Genomic DNA, 21,550 nt, shown 5'->3' with positions numbered 1-21,550 from the left:
CACACACACACTAGCATACATCTAGTAATCAACATGGCATCAATCATTCCAAAAACCCAACATACATCTATAATGCATATCATATCATCTTATCCAAGGTAGCAAACAACAAGATATCACAAGGGCAGAAACATGTGATTGAATTCTAGACATCAAGAACACATCATCCAACCAAGCATGTTCAACTTATCATTAATATATATCCAATGCATGTTCATGTGGATGCATGATTTACCTTATTGCATCTCAGCACCTATGCATCAATGAATGGACATATGAATGCATGTTCATGGTATCAAAGCAAGAAAAGAAAAAGAAAACCCTAATCTAACATGTTAAAGGCAAACAAACAATTAAACAGAGGAACATAGACTCAAAAACATAAAAAGAAGCCAAAATAAAGGCATATGACACAAGGAAATAAAGAAAAAGAAGTAGAAAAACTCGAATTAGGGTTTTTGGGTTGAAGTATGCGTGCCCATAAATAAGCCTACGTACGCGGGCTAGTTATATGCGTACGCATACTTCAAGTCTGTATGTGCATACAGAATTATGCATGCATAAACACGCCCCCAGAAACCCTAACCCAAAAACTCAAAAACACAGAAACAAAGTAGAAATGAAAACTAAGGAAAATAACAACCTAACATGCTTCTAATAAAAAATAAAAAATAAAAAACCTAAACTAACAACAAAAATATCCAAAATAAACAAAATAAAATCTATTCCTAAACATGCATTGAATCTAACAACAAACAAGAACACACTTAACACATTAAAACATGCTCATCAAAATATCCAAATATTCAACTCTCTAATTAAAATATGGGGAGACACAACAAATCAAAACCAAACAGAATCAAATCATATTTCTATAGAATACACAACCTATAAATCCATTAAGAACAACAAGAACAAGTTATAAAATATCCAATTCAAGGAAAAGCCATGAAAGGGGACTCACATTGCTTATGGAAACACACTTGATTGATATTTAACTGATCCTCAGTGTTTACAGCACAAAGATGAGCCAAAGCCCAAAAATCCTAGGTCCTCTGAAAACATGAGCCAGGATCTAGAAATCCTTGGTCCTCTGAAAACATAATCCAAAGCCCAAAAATCCTAGGTCCTCTGAAAACATGAGCTAGGATCCAGAAACCCTTGGTCTTCTGAAAACATGAGCCAAGATCCCCAACCTTTGATCCTTTGAAAACATGAGCCAAAGCCTAAAAATCCTAGATCCTCTGAAAACATGAGCCAGGATTCAGAACCTTTGGTCCTCTAAAAACATGAGCCAAAGCCCAAAAAACCCTTGGTCCTCTGAAAACATGAGCCAAGATCCCAAACTTTTGGTTCTCTGAAACCATGAGCCAAAGTCCAAAAATCCTAGGTCCTCTGAAAACATGAGTCAGGATCAAGAACCTTTGATCCTCAAAAACACATGACTAGAATCTCCATATTTTCTTGACCTTAGGTAAGCATGTCTTGTACTCAATAAAAAAAAAATTGCATGCATGAACTATGTTTGGATCTGATGCCCCCACCAAGAGGTACGTAGGCAATCTCCCTCGAGATTCGGTCCACATTTTGATCCACAACATGACTATCTGCATTTTTATTTACATGCATCATAAATTCAACACAGTTAAATACTGATTGCAAAGTTATGTGTCTTTTTCATACATTGACATTCACTTTTCAAGCTCTGCCAATGAGGGGCATTCTGTTGACATCTCATTTTGCAACCCGCATTTAACCTCACATGGAGGGTAAAAGAGTAATTTCATTTTGAAAATATGCATCTTGATTCTGGTCACTAGATCCTTAGTCTCATTTCACCAAAATGATCTTGATGTTGTAACGATCAAATTGACTGGTCATAAGCCTTAATTGGACTATCAGATTGAAAGTTATCATCAAATCAAGTTCTAGTGGCCGAGATGCACTATTATAAATTGAGTCCAACCATATGTGATTATGAACAATTGATTGCAATTGGTTATAAGTATAATCAATTTGAGAACGATGATGTGTTATAATTTGATTAGTTAGGACTACATTTTATGGTAGGGTTGCACACACCTAATTAATTATCTAGATAGTTAAACATTAATTATTCAATGAGTAATTTGTGCAATTATCTTTTAATTAGGGTAAATTTGGAACCAATTAAGTCTGAAATGGGAGTGATTGGAGTCATTTAATGTTAATTGGGAGCTAATTTGGGACATATTAATGTTAATTGTGCTGAAATCATTTTCTAACAAATGACCTCTGCTCACCATTTCATTGATATCTCTCAAAATATTTTGAATCTGTGAATGAGGTTAATTTTCCCAGAAACTAGACATCCGGGGCTTCAATTTAAGTATAAGAACGAGACAATTCCCAGAATTGAGTCAGATATGATTATTCGAAATTGGCTCTACAGGCTATTACAGCAGTTATGGGAAAACCGAATTTTGGCTTGCTCCTCACTCCCACCAAACTTTCCATTTAATGCACCAGATTTCCCCTAAGACTAAAATGAGGCCTAGGTTTATGATTTTTTATCAACCCTCATTAAATGACCTTCCATTCATATTTCCTCCATCACTACTATATAAACCTCTCATCTCCTTCATTCCAGGACACAAAAACCCCCTCTATTCCCCTCTCTTAAGTTCTAGTAAAGTTGAGTAGTTTTGTCATAACTTGGTCTTCTTGAGACTCAAGATATTGAGTGAGACTCACTCTTCCTCTCCTAACTCTTCTTTTCCTCCACTCTTAGGACCTCTACTAAGAGTCTCATTCTCTACCATATGGATCGTGCATGAAGGTATAATTCATTTCCCTAACTTATTTTTTGTGTTGCCATGATGAGAATTTAAGATTAAAGGATGATAATAATTATTTAAATTCTCTTGAATATGTTTGAATATTCTTAATTGTTTTTATATGTTCTTCACATGTTCTTAGTTGTTTATCACATGTTTATGCATAACACTAATTTTAATCTTAAATCCACATAAAAAAATATGAAAAACATGTTTGTTTAATAATTCTTTCAAATCCTTGAATCTAGGATATCACCATCCACACACATCTACTAGAATTTATTTTTCAATCCAAATGAAATGCTTAATAAATTGAATTAGGGTTTATCACATGCAAATTGATTGATAACATATTGGATGATGTGATATAAATGTTAACCACCATAGTCTAGAAGACCGGTTTCACCAGGCAAGGTGGGTGCCTAACACTTTCCCACCTTGTAACATATCCTCCGAGCTTAGATCAAGGGTTAGTAGATCAAATGCTTATTCATGTAATTTTTCAATTTTTAGATTGTAACTAAAAAATAAAACCATGTACTTTATCTTAGATTGTATCTAGGACCAAAACCATGTAACTTTCCTATGATCAATGTAAATTCAATTACAAATTAATAAAATGAGAAATTTTTCAATTTTGATTTTCTTATTTATTCCAATAATTAAATAAGTGACGACTCCATTGTAAAACCCTTAATCTAAAAGAGAAAATATAACTAATCGAACCTCCATATTGAAAGGCAATAACACGACTCTACCCATTCACGTGGGTTGACTCAACATCCTATAAAACGGGCTAGGGGCGCGGTCTTTCACAGTTTTTTTTTTTTGGTTTTTGTTTTTGTGCTCATATGTTTATTTTCTCATTAATTTTGGTTGGTTTTTTTTTTTCTTTTTTTTTTTTTGGGAAAACATTTTGTTATGCTTTTTTTTTTTAATACTTTAATTAGTGTCTATCTATACATAATTTAAAAAAAAAAGTATAATGTGTTACCTTTTATTTTATTTAATAGGGACATAATGGTCAATTTATACAAACTTTATTTTCAACAAAACAAAAAAGTTTTCCATTCATCTACTTTTCCACCCTCCCAACCAAACACAAATGAGAGAAACTAAAATCTTTTCTATCCTCTCTGCATTTTCTATTTTCCCACTTTTCCATCCTCTCAACCAAACGGACCCTTAATCCTGTGTTGACAAAGGTTGCAGACTATTTAATTGACCATTTAAAAACATTCTTACTTTATTATATTATGAGTCAAAAGCTCCTAAGTCATTTATGCATCTAATGATTTTCAACAAAGCATGTATAGATAGAAGTTTAGCTTAGTACAATACAAACTTGCTGGCTGCCTCTAGTAGTGCCATGACCTTCTATTCTTTTCAATGTAGAAAAACCCTAATTCTCTACTCATAAGCTTTTATGTGTTAAGCATCAACCTCTTTTTATTTACTTATTTGGGTTGGGCTGGAGCACATAGCCCCTATATATTATTTACTTGGTTCCCAAGAAGCCCACAATACTTGTAAGCCTTACATTTAAATCCAAGTAAATAATAATGATATCTCTATAATCAATTTATAATTGGACCATGTCTTTCAAATCAACTATCTCGTGCATCAATCTATTTATTTTATTCATTTTTTCTATAGTGATCATAAAATTAAATAATAACACCTTAAAAACAAATCAAATAATTCTCCAATTTCACTCTATAAGTAATTAAATTAAATTTAAGTGAGGCGGGTGTTATAATATTGTTTAGGCATTGCTGCCCCAAATAATAGTGTAAGTCCCATCTCTATAATATGTCGATTGATGATGTGAAAAATCATCAGTATGAACTCCTCTTTGATATAGATGGACAAAGGTGTTGGTTTCGTCGAAAGACAAATCTGTTAGTGTTGTTCTTATTTGGCTTGTCAATACAAATGGACGAAGCTGTTGGCTTCGTCTAGTGATGAACCTGCAATAAGATATGGGATGGAGAAATATGAACACACCGGTGTGGTGTTTGCCAAACACCATCCAACGATTAAGTTAGAATGAGATTCAATTGAAGTATATTGCAATTTTTTTTATATTGCCAAACACACCGGGGTTTTTATAGCCATTTTTTTCATTGTCTAAATGAATATTTGCATTCATGAGATATGGAGCTATTGGAATTAATGGCTAGCTTTTATTGTCTACCAACGACTATTCGTTCGTTGGTGCCCATACGTTACTCCTTAGCTGTCTTAGGCATTGAATGTCTTTTATAGCTTCGTCGGTCATTGATGCCCATACATTACTCCTTGCATTGAATAGTGTTTAATTCGTCTGTCGAGAGATGGACAATCTTAATCATTCATTGGTAATGAATGCGGAGGCGTAATAGACTTTAATGGTCTTTTGCCTGTTGGTCCGTCGATTACGCTTTTTCCTATCTGGCACATTAACCGTTACTCATGTCATTTATGGGGACCTCATTTAATATGTGTTGTAGTTGTTTGTCACATGGACGATACTAGTTTGATGGACGAACCTGGCTTGATGGACGAAGTTGGCTTTCTTTCCTTTTGGCCGAGGGTGATTTTTCTCCTCATCATCGATGTTTTCATTCAACTGCTCCATATTGTTCTAGTGTATGAGGACAAGAAATCCTACAAATAATGCCAGATTCATCCAGAAAAATTTTAAAGGAACCTTAAGTTAATTCAAGAGCACCATCGCTTTGAAATTGTTTAATAGTTATAGAGAACATATTTTCTGCCATATGCTTAAAGTGTTGAAAGGAAGCCAATGCATCAGATTAAAGCCTCAAAGGATATATCCAAGTAAAACAACTATAATCATCCACAAAAGATAAAATATCGAAAACCGCCAAAAGAAGCAACTGGAGTAGGTCCCCATATATCACAATGGATAATGTTCAAAGCAAACAAAAGATATAAGTTTTGAATGATTAAATGGCAATTTGTGACTTTTAGCTAACTGAAAAGACTCAAAAATTTTATTAATGAGTAGGAAATCTGAAAAATTCAACCTGTCACTGCTTGGGAAATAAATTGAGAGTTATAGTAGAAGGATGTCCCAATTGTCTGTGCCAAACCATGTTGGTTCTTATTGACAAATAAAGCCATGTTGGTTCTTATTGAAGGAAGCTTGTGAATCGTCAGAGTACAGATCACCCTCGAGTGGTCCCTTCACCAATATTGTCCCTGTTTGAAGATCCTTAACTTACAAACCCAAGGTAAAACTTCAACTGAGAACTTGGAAATGGATAACAATCCATTCTCCATCAATGGATTTGGCACTTCATTCGAGCACTTGTATTGACTAAAGATGTGTGTGTCGGAGCAGAGTATTGTGATGTATTGAAGGAAGGTGCATGACGTTGATCATCTCATTGTCAACGATTCTAAAATTTTCCGGGACGAGATTGTTTTCCTTGCTTGTAATTCATGTGAAAGAACTGATTTGGAGCTTGTGAAAAGGAGGTGCCATATTCAGATTTCAGCCTACATTCGACATTGTACCCCAACTTGTTCAAGGTTTTTCACCCAGCGATGCCTATTTAATGCATAAGATGCAAAAAGTACGTGCACGAGTGCAATACTAGGGAGATATGTGAGGGTAAATATTTACAGCTATATTCATTTTAAGGAGTTGCCACCAACTGTGGTGGCTCCAAGAATTTTTTTTAGAATGTTCCTTAAAAAGCATAAATTACACAATTTAATAAAAAGAGAAATTCATATATTGACAACAACAATAAAAAAACATGCAAATACATAAAATTTACAATTACCTTCTATGAGTTTTCGTATTTTGAAATCGTTGCATAATAATTTCATTATCAATGTTACAAGCTACATCTCTTTTAATATACATAACCAAGCAATCATTCATCTACTGTTCTCCCATTCGATAGCACAGCTTATTCTTTATATATTTCATTGTTGAAAAACTTCTTTCTACCATTGCAATAGCGACAGAAAGGGTCAAAACTAACTTTATAAGCAAATAAACTAATGAACTGTGATGACGTCATAATTAATTTAAGAATTTTTTTAAAGATAAATAAATACATTAATTAGTAAAAGTAGAAAAATTGACTAAAATAGTTAAAATAAATATTGAGATTTATCTTTCAAGTGTATTTTTTATATCATAACTTTCATAAGAAAAATAAGAAATACTAAATTATAAGCAAACATAAATTAAATATCAAGTTTCTTAATCAAGGAATTAATAACATCATGGAAATTGTTTTAATTTAGAGAAGAGATGAAATATATATATATATATATATATATATATACACACACCCACATACTTATATAACATTTTTGTGCTAGTTTATATTTAAATTAAGGGGTAATTACACTAAACCCACATGTGGTTTGGGCGAAAATCACTTTGTCTACCTGTGGTTTGAAAAGTATCACTTAACCCACCTATGGTATGTTCCATTTGTTTTTCGTAACTCACCTTTGTTAAAATCAGGGGTAAATAGGTATTTTTGCTCAAATTTTATATCTCTCTCCTCCCAAAACAAAAAATAGCAAAAAAATGAAAGAGAAACAAGATCAAAAAGTGGTATTGGTATACGATCTGGACATCATCTTTAACCACTTTATAGATAGTATAACACCCAATCCAAAAAAAACTTCACAAGATCTCAAATTTCCAAACCAAACCCACAGTTGCTTTTGTCCCAAAATCACTATAACTGACCACGATCTGAAATAGGTATCACCAAAAAATACATCATTACAATTAATTTCACAAAAACGAATATTTTTCAACCAAAAAAAAAAAAAAACCCAGTTCCTAAAAATCAAAGCTTTAACACACTTAGCTATCTGACATCCAAAAATAGCAAAAGATCTATGAACACAACACAGAAGTAGTCTGGATGTTCCTCAGCTTCTCTGTCATCATGTACAACAAGTACATCCTCGACCGCAAGCTCTACAACCGGCCATTCCCGATCTCACTCACCATGATCCACATGTCCTTCTGTTCCTTCCTCGCTTACCTTCTCGTCAAAGTTTTCAAGGTCGTGGAACTCCCATCCACCATGACTAGTGACCTTTACCTCAAATCTATGGTACCCATTGGAGCTCTGTACTCCCTTTCCCTCTGGTTCTCTAACTCCACCTACATCTACCTCTCTGTCTCCTTCATCCAAATGCTCAAGGCTCTTATGCCGGTTGTGGTTTACTCCATCGAGGTTTTGAATACAGGGAGAGGTGAAAACAAAGGGGGTCTTTAGAATATAGGGTCCAAATATAGGAGTTTTGAATACAAGGAGAGGTGAAATTAGAAGTTTTGAATATAGGGTTCAAATATTAATTTTCACAAAACCCTCCATTTTGATCTTGTTTCTCTTTCATTTTTGTGCTATTTTTTGTTTTGACACTTGAACAAAATCTGAAATCCTAAATTGAGAACATACACAAATACCTTGGTTTTCTTTACCGAAACTACCTTCCCTAACTTCGATGTTGCAAAACTTATGTTTTCTCCCCCTTCAGACACTCCAAACCACGAAGAACATGTTGGTCTCACCACAGGTCTCTCTCTCGAAAAGTTTCTGAGTTTTGGGTGTTTTGATTCGCGTTATGTTGTGTTTTGGGATTAAGAGGTGTTTTTGTAACAACTGGGCTTGAGGTGGGTTACAGAGATTGACGGAAACATACCACAGGTGGGTTAAGTGATACTTTTCAAACCACAGGTAACCAAAGTGATTTTCGCCCAAACCACAAGTGGGTTATGTGTAATTACCCCTTAAATTAATCTTAAGTTATGCCCAGTAGCCCAAGTCCATTTAAATGGTTAACTATTTAATAAATTTCAAAAAAAAAAAAAAATCGTAAAATTTGGAAGAGTGGCAGACTTGCCATTTAAAAAATTAATTAAATCCCCCTAAAAAAAAAAATTAAATAATAAATACTAATACAAGGCCCAAGTAAATGGTTGACAACCAATCATCTGGTACAAGGAAAAGAAGAAAGTGTTGACACTTTACACTTTGATAGCCAAGCATTTACTGACTTGTGGAAGACCATGATAGAAAAAATAAAAAGTTCGTCTTCATCATCGGTAAACGGGCAAAGAATAGCAGAGACTTCAGAAAGAGCAAAAATGCAGAAATGTCAAAAATGCAAAAAAAAGAAAAAAAAAAAAAAGAAAAGAAAGAAAGAAAGAAAGAAAAAGAAGAAGAAGAAAAAGAAATGGAGATGCAAGCTCATGTTCTGCTAGCATCTCACCGTGGTTGAGAAGCTTCAACAATGGTAAACAATTTTTTTTTTTTTTTTATTTTTTTTATTTGAGGGTGTTCCTAATTTTGCTTGAGTGTGTTCCTAATTTTTTTAAGGGTAAACAAATAAAAAAATTTAAATTATTATATATAATTCTTTTTGTTCTAGGAACATCCTAGACTGAACGTGGCGTCGCCACTAGCCACCAACCATTGAGATTTTAAGGTATGATTGCTCACCAAATTCTAATCAAATTTATTTCCTAAATTATTTAAGAAAACCCTAAGGCTCTTAAGCTAAATTAGAAAATAAAAGAAAACCTTGAACTAAAAATTATAAATTTGGAAGTTCGGTTACGTATGGGGAATGTATTAAGCACCCGATAACGCTTATCCAAAAAGATATTACCTCATTTCAAATTTAATATTAAATTTCACTATTTTAAGACTAACTAAAATACTTGACATTTGGTTTTGAAAGAGAATCATATGCATGTACATATGCAATAAAACAAAGATTAAGTCTATCCTAGGATGCTATGTGAATGCATGACATGAATATTCTATCCTAAGGTGACATGTGAATGCATGACGTGTATGATCTATCCTAGGATGATATATATATGCATGGACATGTGAACAATTTATTTTATAAAACAAGATAACAAAGACATGGCTAAACATGTGATCCATTGGCATTTATTGGAAAGGTAAATTGCATAAGAAAATAAGTAAAACTTACTTCACAGATAGCATAACATAGCATATGCCAAACGCAATGTTTGCAAATTCTTTTTGCAAACTATTTTATCTCATGCAAAAAGACACAAAGAAAAAATGAACACAATGATTTAATTTCTAGAAAAAATGAAAACAATGTCATTTGACAAATTATTGATATTGAAGAAATCTTTTTATTTTGGCAAAACAAGAATTAAAAAAAAAAAAACATTTTGGTGACCTCAGGGCCTTTGTGCAATTTTGAAAATTTTTGGGCCATTTTGTAATTTCATGAAAGTGCAAGGATCAAAATGTAATTTGACAAAGTTTTGAGGTCACTTTGTAATTAATTAATTAATTAATTATTTGTGTGTGTGTGTGTGTGTGTTGGCAGGTCCAAGGTTTGGGCTTATTATAGTGAGAGTGAGTGGGTCTTTGTTTGAATGTGAGTGGGCTGGCGTGGAAGGAGTTGGGCCAAAGAAATTTGGATTGGGCTTGTTGATTATTGGTGTTGTGGGGTGATCTTGAATTTTCGTATTGGGCTTAAGCTAAGTATAAATTGTGAGGGCTAGAGGTTTCGGATGAGGTTATTGGAACCGATGGGCGTGGCTGGGTTTGACCTAGCCCAAGATTTCCTAATAAGCCAACCAGGTAGGTCAGCAAACAAATGGCTAGAGCAGTGTATTCTCTCTCTCTCTCTCTTACCCAGCCAAGCTTACGTGGCTTCACCGCGAGCCACCACCTGACACCACCATGAGATGGCTCTCACTCTCGGTCTCGCTTAAATCTTTCTCTCTCTCCCTCCTCTTTTTGTTTTCTTTCTATTTTTTGTTCTCTCTCTTTTTTATTTTTAGTTTGGGGATTTGGATTTAGGGATTGAGTCTCCTTTTGGTTTGAAAGAAAATGGACTTTTGTTAGGTATGGCCGAAAGTCTATCATCCAGAAACAAGACATGATTGTTTGGAGAGATGAAAATTAGTTGAAGATCTACTAAAAAATATTGTGTTGTCAAATTTGTGGCAAAGCATTCGCATGTATTAACTTCTCGTAAGCGCATGTTCCTTAAATCTCAAAGGACCATTGCTCCTGCTCAAGCTATTGAAGCTGAATTAATGGATAGTTCTGGAATTGCACCAAAAGCAACTATAGGTCTAATGGCTAGAAGGGTAGGAGGAATTGACAATCTTAGCTTCATTCCTGCTAATTATAACAATTATTTGCATATAACACGAATAGAAGATATGAAAATTGGAGATACAAGTGGCCTACTTGAATATCTACAAAAAATGCAATCTAAAGACCTTAATTTTTCTTATGCAATTCAAGTTGACCTTGATGATCTTATAACAAACATTTTTTGGACAGATGGTAGGATGAAATTGGATTATGAATATTTATTTGCATTGTAATTTTGGTTTTTTTTTTTTTTTTTTTTTTTTTTTTTTTTGGGTCTGGTACATGAAACTAGAATACCCTTACCAACAATCTTTCTTCAACTTAATCAAACAACTATCCCTTGAACCCTTGTGCAAATATCTGGTGCATACATAGCAGATTTGATGTAATCTCATAGCAATAGTCAATAGATCGGCCATATTCATTATCTAGTTTGGGTAAAGTTGTTCTCCTCAAAGTAAATTTAACATATTGATAACCCGGTCTTAGCTTGACATATATCTACAACAAATGTGAAAGAAAACCAGATTTGATTATTGGGGAAGAAAAAATATTTTATACCAAAAGTTTTCCAACGAAGCATCTTAGTTTCTAAAGGGAAATATACTACGCTAAAACATAGCTAGAAGCAAAGTTTGTTGTAGAGAAGAATGAATGCTTAACATTGAAAAGAAACGCTTAAAACTTATGTACCAATGCCGTGTATAACAGATTTGAGAATTGCAGCATAGAAATATATGATCATGACTAGGCAAATAATTAACAACTTAATCGTTTTTACCTAACCTCATTCAAGAATTTCAACAAACACATAAAACACAATCTAGCAACCACACTAATTGAGCAAAACATAACCACCTGACTTGTTCCTTAGTTAAGTTTTTGTTAAATTCTTTTTAGATTTCATTCTTGTTGCCCACCATATCATAACAACCAAAACAGTGAGTAAATGTTAGTTCTCTATCGTTGTGAAGAACACAACAACGCAGTGATAATGTAATGAGGGATCAGACTTCACACTAAGATAATCGGGATGATTCTTCTCTCACACACACACCAAAAAAAAAAAAGAAAAAAAGAAAAAAGAGATGATCGTGATGATGTTGGACCAATAATAATGAAAACAATTAATAAGAATGAAAACGAAATAAAAGGGAATTGATAAAGACAAGGTTGGTGTAAATGCAAAAAAGAACCAAAAGATTATGTAGGGTCAGGATAACAATCAACTAAAGCTTTACTAATCATTGTCAGTTTCAAAAAAGAAACAAATTAGGATCTGAGTAATAAAATATCATTAAAAAAAGAAAAGAAAAGAAAAGCAGAAGACACAATCTACCTCCAAAAAGATCCAAGCATTGTAAAAAAATTGTCAACACCCACACGGCCAAACCCCAACAGAGAGGAAGTTATTAATGTGTTACATAAGGCAATCCCCAAAATCTACAAAAGAGAAGAAATTGGGACATTAACCACATCAAACCTTCAAAATCCAGGGATGACAAGGGATTACCTTTACCCGAGACTTCATTCATCGGGGTACGCACATTAATTAAATCGGAGAGGGCGTCCTTCGTGGTGGAGTAGCGATTGAGAGAAAGAGAGAGAGAGAGTTCAGAGTTTGTAGAGACTGGTGGAGGAGGGTGCCTCATTTTCAGAACTGTAACCGTGAGGCATTAAGGTTAGTTACGTTTGCCACTCCTATTAGTTGAGAAGGGAAAAAGAATAAGAAAAAAACAAAGCAGCTAGGTAGTACGTTTTTAGAACACTTAAAATACAAGTTATTTAATCTAGTTATTTAGGCTGTGTTTGTTTTGGATGAAAATCACTTTTGAAAATGCTTTTCTGTAAATGCGAGTGTTTATTTGACCAAAAAAAATACGCTTTGACCACGGAAATTCATTTTCATTCCTATTTTCACTTCAAATGGTTTCCGGAGAGAGAGAGAGAGAGGTAGAAGAGGGCGAACCCCGAGCTCCAGTCCAGTCCGACGATCCGACGAACCCCAAGCTCCAGTCCGACGATCGCACGCACCAGTCGCACCGGTCTCGTCGATCGCAGCACTGCGCTAATTGCACCGCGCTGCTCGATCTCACGAGCTCCAGTCCGACGATTGCACGCACAAGATTGCACCGGTCTCGTAGATTGCAGCACCGCGCCGATCGCACCGCGCCGCTCGATCTCGCCTCCGCGTGATCTCGCCTTCGACCCACCGATCTTCGACCCACCGATCTCTCTCTCTCTCTGTGATTTTGATTTCTGTTGTTATTGTGGTGGTGTGGTGGTGGTGTTTTGGTGGTTGTGGCTTTTGATTGCCGGAATTTGCTGCCGTGTGAAAAATTTGTAAGAAAATAGCATTTTCAGAATAGAACCAACCATATGAAAATATTTTCTACAACAATTTTCATAATGCAACCAAACACTTGAAAATATTTTCCTTTCTGGAAAATAGCATTTCCGGAAAATATTTTACGAGAACCAAACACAGCCTTAGTCAAGTGATTACTTAGGTAAATTATTCAAATTTAGGTTAATATAACTAAATCATATAAAGTAAATAATGCAAAAAATAAAGAACACAATGATATGATAACCCAAGAAAATCAAACTGGTAAAAAACTTGAGGAGAATTTAATCTAGTTTCACTGTGAAAGAATTGAAGTTTTTACAATAGTGACTTAAACCACTAACATCCTATTGCTACCTCAAGTAAAAAACTTACTACCACGACCACGTGACAGCTCCGAGTCTACAAACTACTTCTTTCCTTGATCCACAGCAAGCATAAGTACTCCCACTTGTGTTTTTCTTTAAACTCTTTAAAAAGCAACTGAAGCGATCACCAAATTCTTGACATCAATCTTGGCCTTGATAACCCTAAGTATGTATGAAGGTAAATAGCTCTAGATCTCACAAGAGATTTACACACACAGCATATCAACAACCTCTAAAATGTGGTTAGGGCTGAGTTAGAAAATTCTGTAGAAAAACAATCTGCACGAGTTTCGATCGATTGAGTTTAATTTTCGATCGATCAAGCCTTGCAGAAATTGAATAGTAATTTCTTGCAGTTACTTATTCCAACTTTACACATACACACACTTTGAGCAGCCTAAATCTAGACTAAATGTTTTGATCATGATTTGCCAACATATATATATTGCAGTTCTAATACATTAGTTCCTAATTTCTTAGAACCTAACATAGGTGTCAATTTTTTATTAGTGGAACAAAGAATGGTACATACTTTATGGTATAGAAGATGTTCATTTGTAAACTATTCAGATCTTTGGGTGGAGGTTTGGTTGAGGTAGGAGTGGATGTAATGAAAACCAAAAGGGGAAAGACTGAGGAGCTGTGGAGATGGGGGGATGTTTATGGGAATTTACTTTTGGGCTCCTTGATGGGGCTGATGATTGTTGCTAAATATAAGAAAAATATCTATTTATGTGGGACTCTCTTAGGGTTGTTGGTGACACACTAACACACCACATGAGTGACTTGTGCAAAAGATTAGAACATGGACTGCTATCGTGGACTTTAAAGTTTAAATCAACAATTAATAATTTACATAAAACATTGACATGCTCATTAATTAAAAGAAATTAGTGACTTCTAAGTAAATTACATATATGACCTGATAAAAATAAAGAGACCAAAAAGACAAAGTAATTGGATTTGGATAAAAACAGGACATGTAATTTATAAACCAAATAAATTTCTTAATCAATTTGATACTCAAACCTTAATAGCATGCTTGATTAAAATGTCCTAAAATGGTACCAATTCTCCATGAAAATCATAGTAAAAAATCTTAGCACATGATTAAATAGTATATTATGTACTTTTTTCATAGTTAAAAATGCAGACACAGTAATTTCCTTGATTAAGTAATATCTCATTCGATTCAAACCTATTCTTTGCCCATGAGCAATCAAATTACACAAACTTTAATTTAGAGCTAAAATCTTTATCAAAATTTAGAACCGGACAAAATACAGTATCAATAGGAGGCATGAAGTGCTGTGTGGGAGCTAGGATCCATAAAGGAAGATTATTGATTGCCAAACCATGAGCAAGTCGTTGCTCGTGTGAGAAGACTGGATCGCAATTCACTGAAAGTAATGGGTGGGCTGCGATGCTCAATTGTTGTGACAAAGGGTCCATATTCAGGTCCAAGACCATGCAAAGTATAATGGACCAGATCAATATCTTTGATACGTTCATTTATAGCACCAAGAGAGTCGGATATCGATTTGATCCGATGAAGATAAACGTTAATGGTGTTGATCCCTTTATGAGCACTTTGAAGTTCTTTGAGAATGTATGATTTTCTGGCTGTGGATTGTTGGTAGAGTTGTTCAAGTGTATCCCATGCTTCTTTTTCAGTTTTGAGTCCAAGCAGTTGGGAGGACAGTGACTCAGTTACTGTGGTATTGATACAGGCCTCCACAAAGTGATCAGACTTTCTCCATTTGTTGTATTCAGGATTTGGTTGGGTATTATCGGAGAACATAGTTTTTAGAAGGGGTTGATATCGACCCGTCAACAAAGCTGCAGATCAGCTCAGTGCTGATAAGGATGGATTCTAGTTCGTCACGCCATAGTAGATAGTTGTTGCCATCAAATTTGATTGAAACAAAGTTTGTGATGTTGGCAATGGGAAGTGAGGTGTTCAAATTTGAGGAGGCCATGTCTGGAGAAGAAGCAGTAAGTGTGATAGGATTAAAGGCTCTGATACCCTAAAAGTTTATATGAATTAGCTTGACCCTAAAAAGGGTTCAAGATATTATATTTATAATGATGTACATGCTTTACATGGGATTTGCTATACAAAGCAATATTCTGTAATGAATGAGAGGTATTTGAATTTGAAAATAGAGCATTTCTAGCCTAAGTTAAAGGCAACAACTACTATGCTGAAGTTATGCACATCAATTACAAGATATTTGAAAATAGAGTATTCCTAGCCATAGTCTCATAGGCTGATTATAAGGTGCTAATTTAAATCGTCATAGTGGGTTCCAATTAGTTTAATTGGTGAAATCTCTTATCATGATTGTCAAAATACTGATCTGGATCCTACGATCCTACTATCTTACGATTCCATCTGCCCAAAATGTTCTGAATCTTTCAAGAATCTTTGGTAAAAATGCTACAATCGTTCAGGATTAGTAGGATAGTATGATCTTGACGATTCCAAATGATCCTGGTTTTTTTTAATCTTCTTTAGCTTGACAGAAGGCTTTAGTTGGATCCAAATGAAACATAACATTCCAATAAACTTAGTTTTGCTATTCTAAGTTTATGAGAAGAAAGAGAGATGGAGATTTTACAAAAAACGATCCTACTATCTTACGATTCCATCTGCCCAAAATGTTCTGAATCTTTCAAGAATCTTTGGTAGAAATGCTACAATCGTTCAGGATTAGTAGGATAGTATGATCTTGACGATTCCAAATGATCCTGGTTTTTTGTAATCTTCTTTAGCTTGACAGAAGGCTTTAGTTGGATCTAAATGAAACATAACATTCCAATAAACTTAGTTTTGCCATTCTAAGTTTATGAGAAGAAAGAGAGATGGAGATTTTATAAAATTTAACCAAAACAAATTCACAGCAATGATACCTACATGTTTGCAAGAGCAAGATAGATACATATCAAAGAGTAAATTTTTTTGAAGTAGATCTTTATTCTTCCTATCCATTGAGGATTCATAGTTCGTAGCTAGAAAGTTTGAGTTGAAATAAAGAAAAAAGTGAACAGCAGAAGAGGGAGATAAAAGAAAGTAAAGTAACATAACAGAAAGAGGAGAACAAATGGTGGTGGTAGGTGAGAATGAGAATATGGGTGGAGAGTAGTGTCACGTTTCAAAGTTTTTGGCCTCTTTAAATGATACTTACAAATGAATGTAGTGATGTATGATATTATGGTAATTACATCAAATGGAAGAATGAATGTATAATTTATGTGATTATTTGACATATCAATGTGTTTTTTTTCCTCAAATAATGTAGGATTTTACGATCCATGATCTGATTTTATAATCTACGATCTGATCTTACGATTCACAATTTCACCTACCTCTCACAATTTTACATAAGATTTTGATTTTGACAACCTTGTCTTTGATGGTTGAAGAGTGAACGCCGTAGGTTAAATTCTCTTTTAAAAAAAAAATCGTCATAAAAAAATCTGGTTTAATACTTTGACCCTGTCAATAGAAATCCTAGCTTCGTACATGCCCCCCTGGAGTTTATGCAGTTCAATCTTAAGCTTGGTTGCATTTAGGTTCTTTTACTTTTAAATGTGCAATTCGTGATATTGTTGAATGGAACCCCACCGAGTTAAAAGTAAATTTTGTTTATTTATCCCCATGTTTCCTCTAAAAATTTGTTCTCTTGTTCTGAGACCTGGCCATCAATTGTCACACTTTTTAATGGCTTGGTTACATATTTGGATTAAGAAAAACTTAGGTAGAGCCTAACTTTGCATTATTGACATATTTGTGAAATCACATTCTTTTCCTACTTTTTATTTTTATTTATTGTTTCTAAAAAAAAAAAAAAAACCTCTGGAAGAATCAGGAGATTCAATAGCACATCAGAGCTAATTGATTACGGATGAAAGCCATAAGAAAATTTTAGTAAATAGAATTAATATTAATAATAATATGACTGAAATGAACAATGAAGGAATATAATAAATAATTCATAAACAGCACGCTAACTTAGCGTCAATTAGAAACAGAGAATGGAACACATCACATTTTCATTTTACACAAGTATATCATCACTCAGTCACGCCATGTAGCTATTCCTTGATCCGGTGGTAACAAAACTCCAATGTTCACCATCTGAGCTTTGCTGGGAAATACTGTAACAAAAATTTTCAATTTAGAAAATAAACGAGATGGTTCTAAACTTTTTATTTTTTTATTTTTTTTAAATTTTTTTATTTGAGAAAGAATGGTTCTAAACTTGTAATTAAGCTTTTATCTATCTCTTATGTGCGGGTCCAACTTCTATCTCAATAAACACTTGTAACAAGTGTGATTTTAAGCTTTTTAAATGGGAGATAGAGTGAGATAAATTTAAGTTATTCAAAAACTTAAGAAATCAGAAAACAAAATTCCTGTATAAAAAAAAAAAAAAAAAATTGAAAATGAAAATGTTACCTTATCAATGAGAGATAGATAGTATGGCTTGACTTTTTCAACGTCGATCTTCTCTTTGCACTTACTGTACAGGTCATACTTGCTGTATATGTTACAAAGTACAACATATATGATTAGTCTGGTTAAAGCAACAAGATATGGAATGAAGATATGAAGTAATCTGGTGAGAACGAACAAAAAGCTTACTTGAATACTTTAAGCCACTTTAAATTCTTAGCGTCCTCCTCATTCATTAGGTGCTTATATGTTCCCACTGTATGGAAAGCTGCAATAATATATCGAAGGAAGTAAGATTAATTATTATGGTTGACTAGCTAAGAGGATTAACAATTTGCACAATTAAGAAGCTTGGAAGATAATACGATAATACTCACGATAAAATGAGTGGTATCGGATAATGAATAATGCTGCCGGAGGTAGAGTTGTCCTATTTTCCTTAGCCACCTGTAGTAGTTTACAAATACCAGTTAATCAAATTGTTTTGTTTTGTTTTTGTTGTTTATTTTTTAACAGTACAAGTTTATTATTCAAAATTAAGTTCTACAAATATGTAAAAAAAAGAAAAAGAAAAAGAGAAAGAGAGAGAGGCTAAATTCATACCAAGTACATATAGTCATCGTGCCCCCATGATATCATCACATTGTCTAGTCCGCATCCTTCAGAATAAATTCCATACTTGGTATTGTAAGCAGGGTTGTTGTAATCAGGATTTTCCTTGAAATACTGCAATATAAAAGGATTTTTTTTCTCAGTATACTTTGATTAAAAACCTTATCTAGATTGTGCTACTACTACTATAGTTCAGTTTTTTAAAGGACCTTGTGGTGCACGTTTCCTTCATCAAAAGCGCAACCAAGAGGAAATGTGTCTCCTGCAAGATTGAAATTGAATTTTCAATTATATTTACTCTAAACCCAATGGGAGAAAAGAAAAGAAAATTGACATTTCACTCACCAACAACAGCCCATTGAGGAAGCCCTCCAAAGCTAGGAAGAAGGAGAACTTTTCCAAGATCTGAAACCATACAACAATAGAGTTAATTTATTCACCTTTCTTTTTGTCATTGTTCTTGATTTTTATACTTTGTTAAGTATCACAAATTATATATTTAGCATTAAGAGCTAAACAAATTAATAATATTTAGATTGGGTGGGACCCACTTCATGGACAGGTCAAACATATAAACCTTTTTTTTTTGAAAGGCAAACATATAAACTTTGATAATATCATGTTACTTGTTTATAATTTATAGAATAGAACAAAATAAATTTAATGAGGTATATACCATGAATAAGAGCAGTCAAGTGCAACCAGTCTTCATCGGGATAATCTTTTCTGATTGCTTCAGCTGATTGTAGCAAGTGCATGATTTGAGGTTCATCCAAGTCCGGATCACTTTCATCCACAACCTCATTGAGGAGTTCACAACATTCCCATATGCTCATCTTTACTCTATTCAATTTCCCATACTCCTCCCTCATTCTCTTCACCTATAATTGCATCCAAAGATATGTCAGTTAAATGTACGTTACATGTGCTATATATACTAGGCCTTTTTCTTTGGCATCTTATACATTTTGTGGTTAATTTAAACATGTATATAGTTCCCTGGATGTTTTTTGCTTACGAAATCATATGTTTGGTTAATATGTTGCAAGCGATAGAATTCCTCCACACTCTTTTGCCTCTCACTTTCTGCATCATAATCTCTGTCAAGCATTATATCCATAATTCCATGTTAGATTTCATTCAATGAAGTACATTAATAAAAAGAACCTTTTTTTTATGAAAAAAAAAAAAATGTAAATCTTTGAAAAGAATCGTAATTATTAAAAAAAAAAAAAAAAAAGACCTGAATGAGTGGCCAAAAGAATTAATTTCTGGTGCCATGAATTCATTGCTTGAAACAAGTTCTTCTGCTACCAATCCATTGTTTGATACGGTTTTAGGCGTCACAGAAGAAAACTTCTGGTCCTCCACTTGTGAGTCTGACAAACAAAGGTAACAAACTCAAAATTAGAATTTAGAACCAGTGCAATGAGACCCAATGATCAAGAAAAGGAATTAAACCCCAAGAAATAATTAATTAAAAAAAAAAAAAAAAAGGAAGAAGAAGAAAAGAATGGTACCAAGCTGTGGTTGCTCAATGAGGATGGTCATTGTGCCTCCAAAATTGACGCAATATAAGTATATAACTCAAAAACCAAAGAAATAGAATCACTGAAAATGGTATAAATGGCTGTAGTTAAACACGTCTTGAATGTGAGTATTTATAGTCAAATAAAAAAGTCCTTGTCTGCTATATTGAAAACCTTGGAGTCCTTAACTGAAGTCCTGAACTGAAAATCTAGTTCTCTTACTATTTTATCCAATAATTCCGAAAGAAGCGTTCAAAAGAATCCAAAACATGTGTAAAAATAATGTTAGATGCACCCAAATTTCTGCGTGTATAAATCACATTCAATCAAATTTCATTGTGATGAGTTAGGGTCACCTTCAAATTATATATCTTTATTTAAAAAGAAAATTATTCAAATTCAATAGTTGACAATTTGGCCCGTGTCAAATTAAGTTTTATCATATATATTTTTTTATTATAAGAGAAAGTAAGTTTTATCTTGTTCTATAATTTTTTTTTTTTTGAATAATATATACTAACATGTTTAATACTTTATAAAAACAAAAAGTATTCAACATATAATATATGATTCTAACAGTACGTACGTGTAAGTAAAATTTGGTATATTAGCAAAAAAGGTTGTAGAAAGTATAATTTACAGAAAAAAAAGGGGTGCACACCTTTAATTTGGGCAGTTTTTATAGGAAGAAAACGGGTTATTAATTATTATTGTGAAACCCCAAGTCGCAGCGTATGAGTCAGCTTTACGTGGATATCACATCCTAATTTGAGTTTTATCTTTAATGCAGCAAAGCTTGGACCGCTGACGCAGCATCTAGTCATGACATAATAATATTCTGACTCTGCTTCTCGTTGGTTACGGTATAAGAAATGCACCTTTTGCATGGCACCACGTCATCAACCAGATCAATCTGTACGTTTTCTGTTGTTCAGATCTGCTGCTCTGAGAGGAAGCCAGCTTTGAGGATTTTATTTTTTATTTAGTAATATATTGAAGCCAGCTATATATTATGATCTGAAGTCTATACCGACATTTTATTTTCTTAGAACAAATACATAGTATTATGATCTGAAATACCGACATTTTATTTTCTTAGAACAAATACATAGTATTATGATCTGAAGTCTATACCGACATTTTATTTTCTTAGAACAAAACCGACATTTTATTTTCTTAGAACAAATACATAGTATTATGATCTGAAGTCTATACCGACATTTTATTTTCTTATAACAAATACATAGTCTCTCTGACCAAAATTTAGAC

The 21,550-nt window shown here is 33.6% G+C and overlaps 1 protein-coding gene across 1 annotated transcript; it reads right to left on the bottom strand.

Annotated features, from left to right (window-relative positions):
- Window positions 1–17,656: 17,656 nt before the first annotated feature.
- LOC115977895 (probable inositol oxygenase) lies at window positions 17,657–20,919 on the bottom strand. Its single transcript, XM_031099923.1, has 11 exons — window positions 20,273–20,919; window positions 19,996–20,131; window positions 19,771–19,852; window positions 19,429–19,633; window positions 19,098–19,157; window positions 18,962–19,014; window positions 18,744–18,866; window positions 18,518–18,587; window positions 18,330–18,408; window positions 18,144–18,225; window positions 17,657–17,842 (listed from the first exon to the last, which is right to left on the bottom strand). The coding sequence occupies exons 1-11, from the start codon at window positions 20,301–20,303 to the stop codon at window positions 17,816–17,818; spliced, it is 948 nt and encodes a 315-aa protein (XP_030955783.1). The 5' UTR covers window positions 20,304–20,919; the 3' UTR covers window positions 17,657–17,815.
- Between the last annotated feature and the right edge of the window lie 631 nt (window positions 20,920–21,550).

This window comes from Quercus lobata, chromosome 2 (assembly GCF_001633185.2).
Source record: "Quercus lobata isolate SW786 chromosome 2, ValleyOak3.0 Primary Assembly, whole genome shotgun sequence".
Classification (NCBI taxonomy): domain Eukaryota; kingdom Viridiplantae; phylum Streptophyta; class Magnoliopsida; order Fagales; family Fagaceae; genus Quercus; species Quercus lobata.
This window is presented reverse-complemented; position numbering and strand designations above follow the sequence as displayed.

Excerpts from the sequence above, each read along its gene's own strand:
- LOC115977895 (XM_031099923.1), bottom strand. The coding sequence starts at position 20,303 with ATGACCATCCTCATTGAGCAACCACAGCTTG. Across the intron at positions 19,015-19,097 it reads TCCTCAATGGGCTGTTGTTG|GAGACACATTTCCTCTTGGT; the intron begins GTGAGTGAAATG and ends TCAATCTTGCAG. Across the intron at positions 17,843-18,143 it reads ATCTATCTCTCATTGATAAG|TATTTCCCAGCAAAGCTCAG; the intron begins GTAACATTTTCA and ends TTTTTGTTACAG.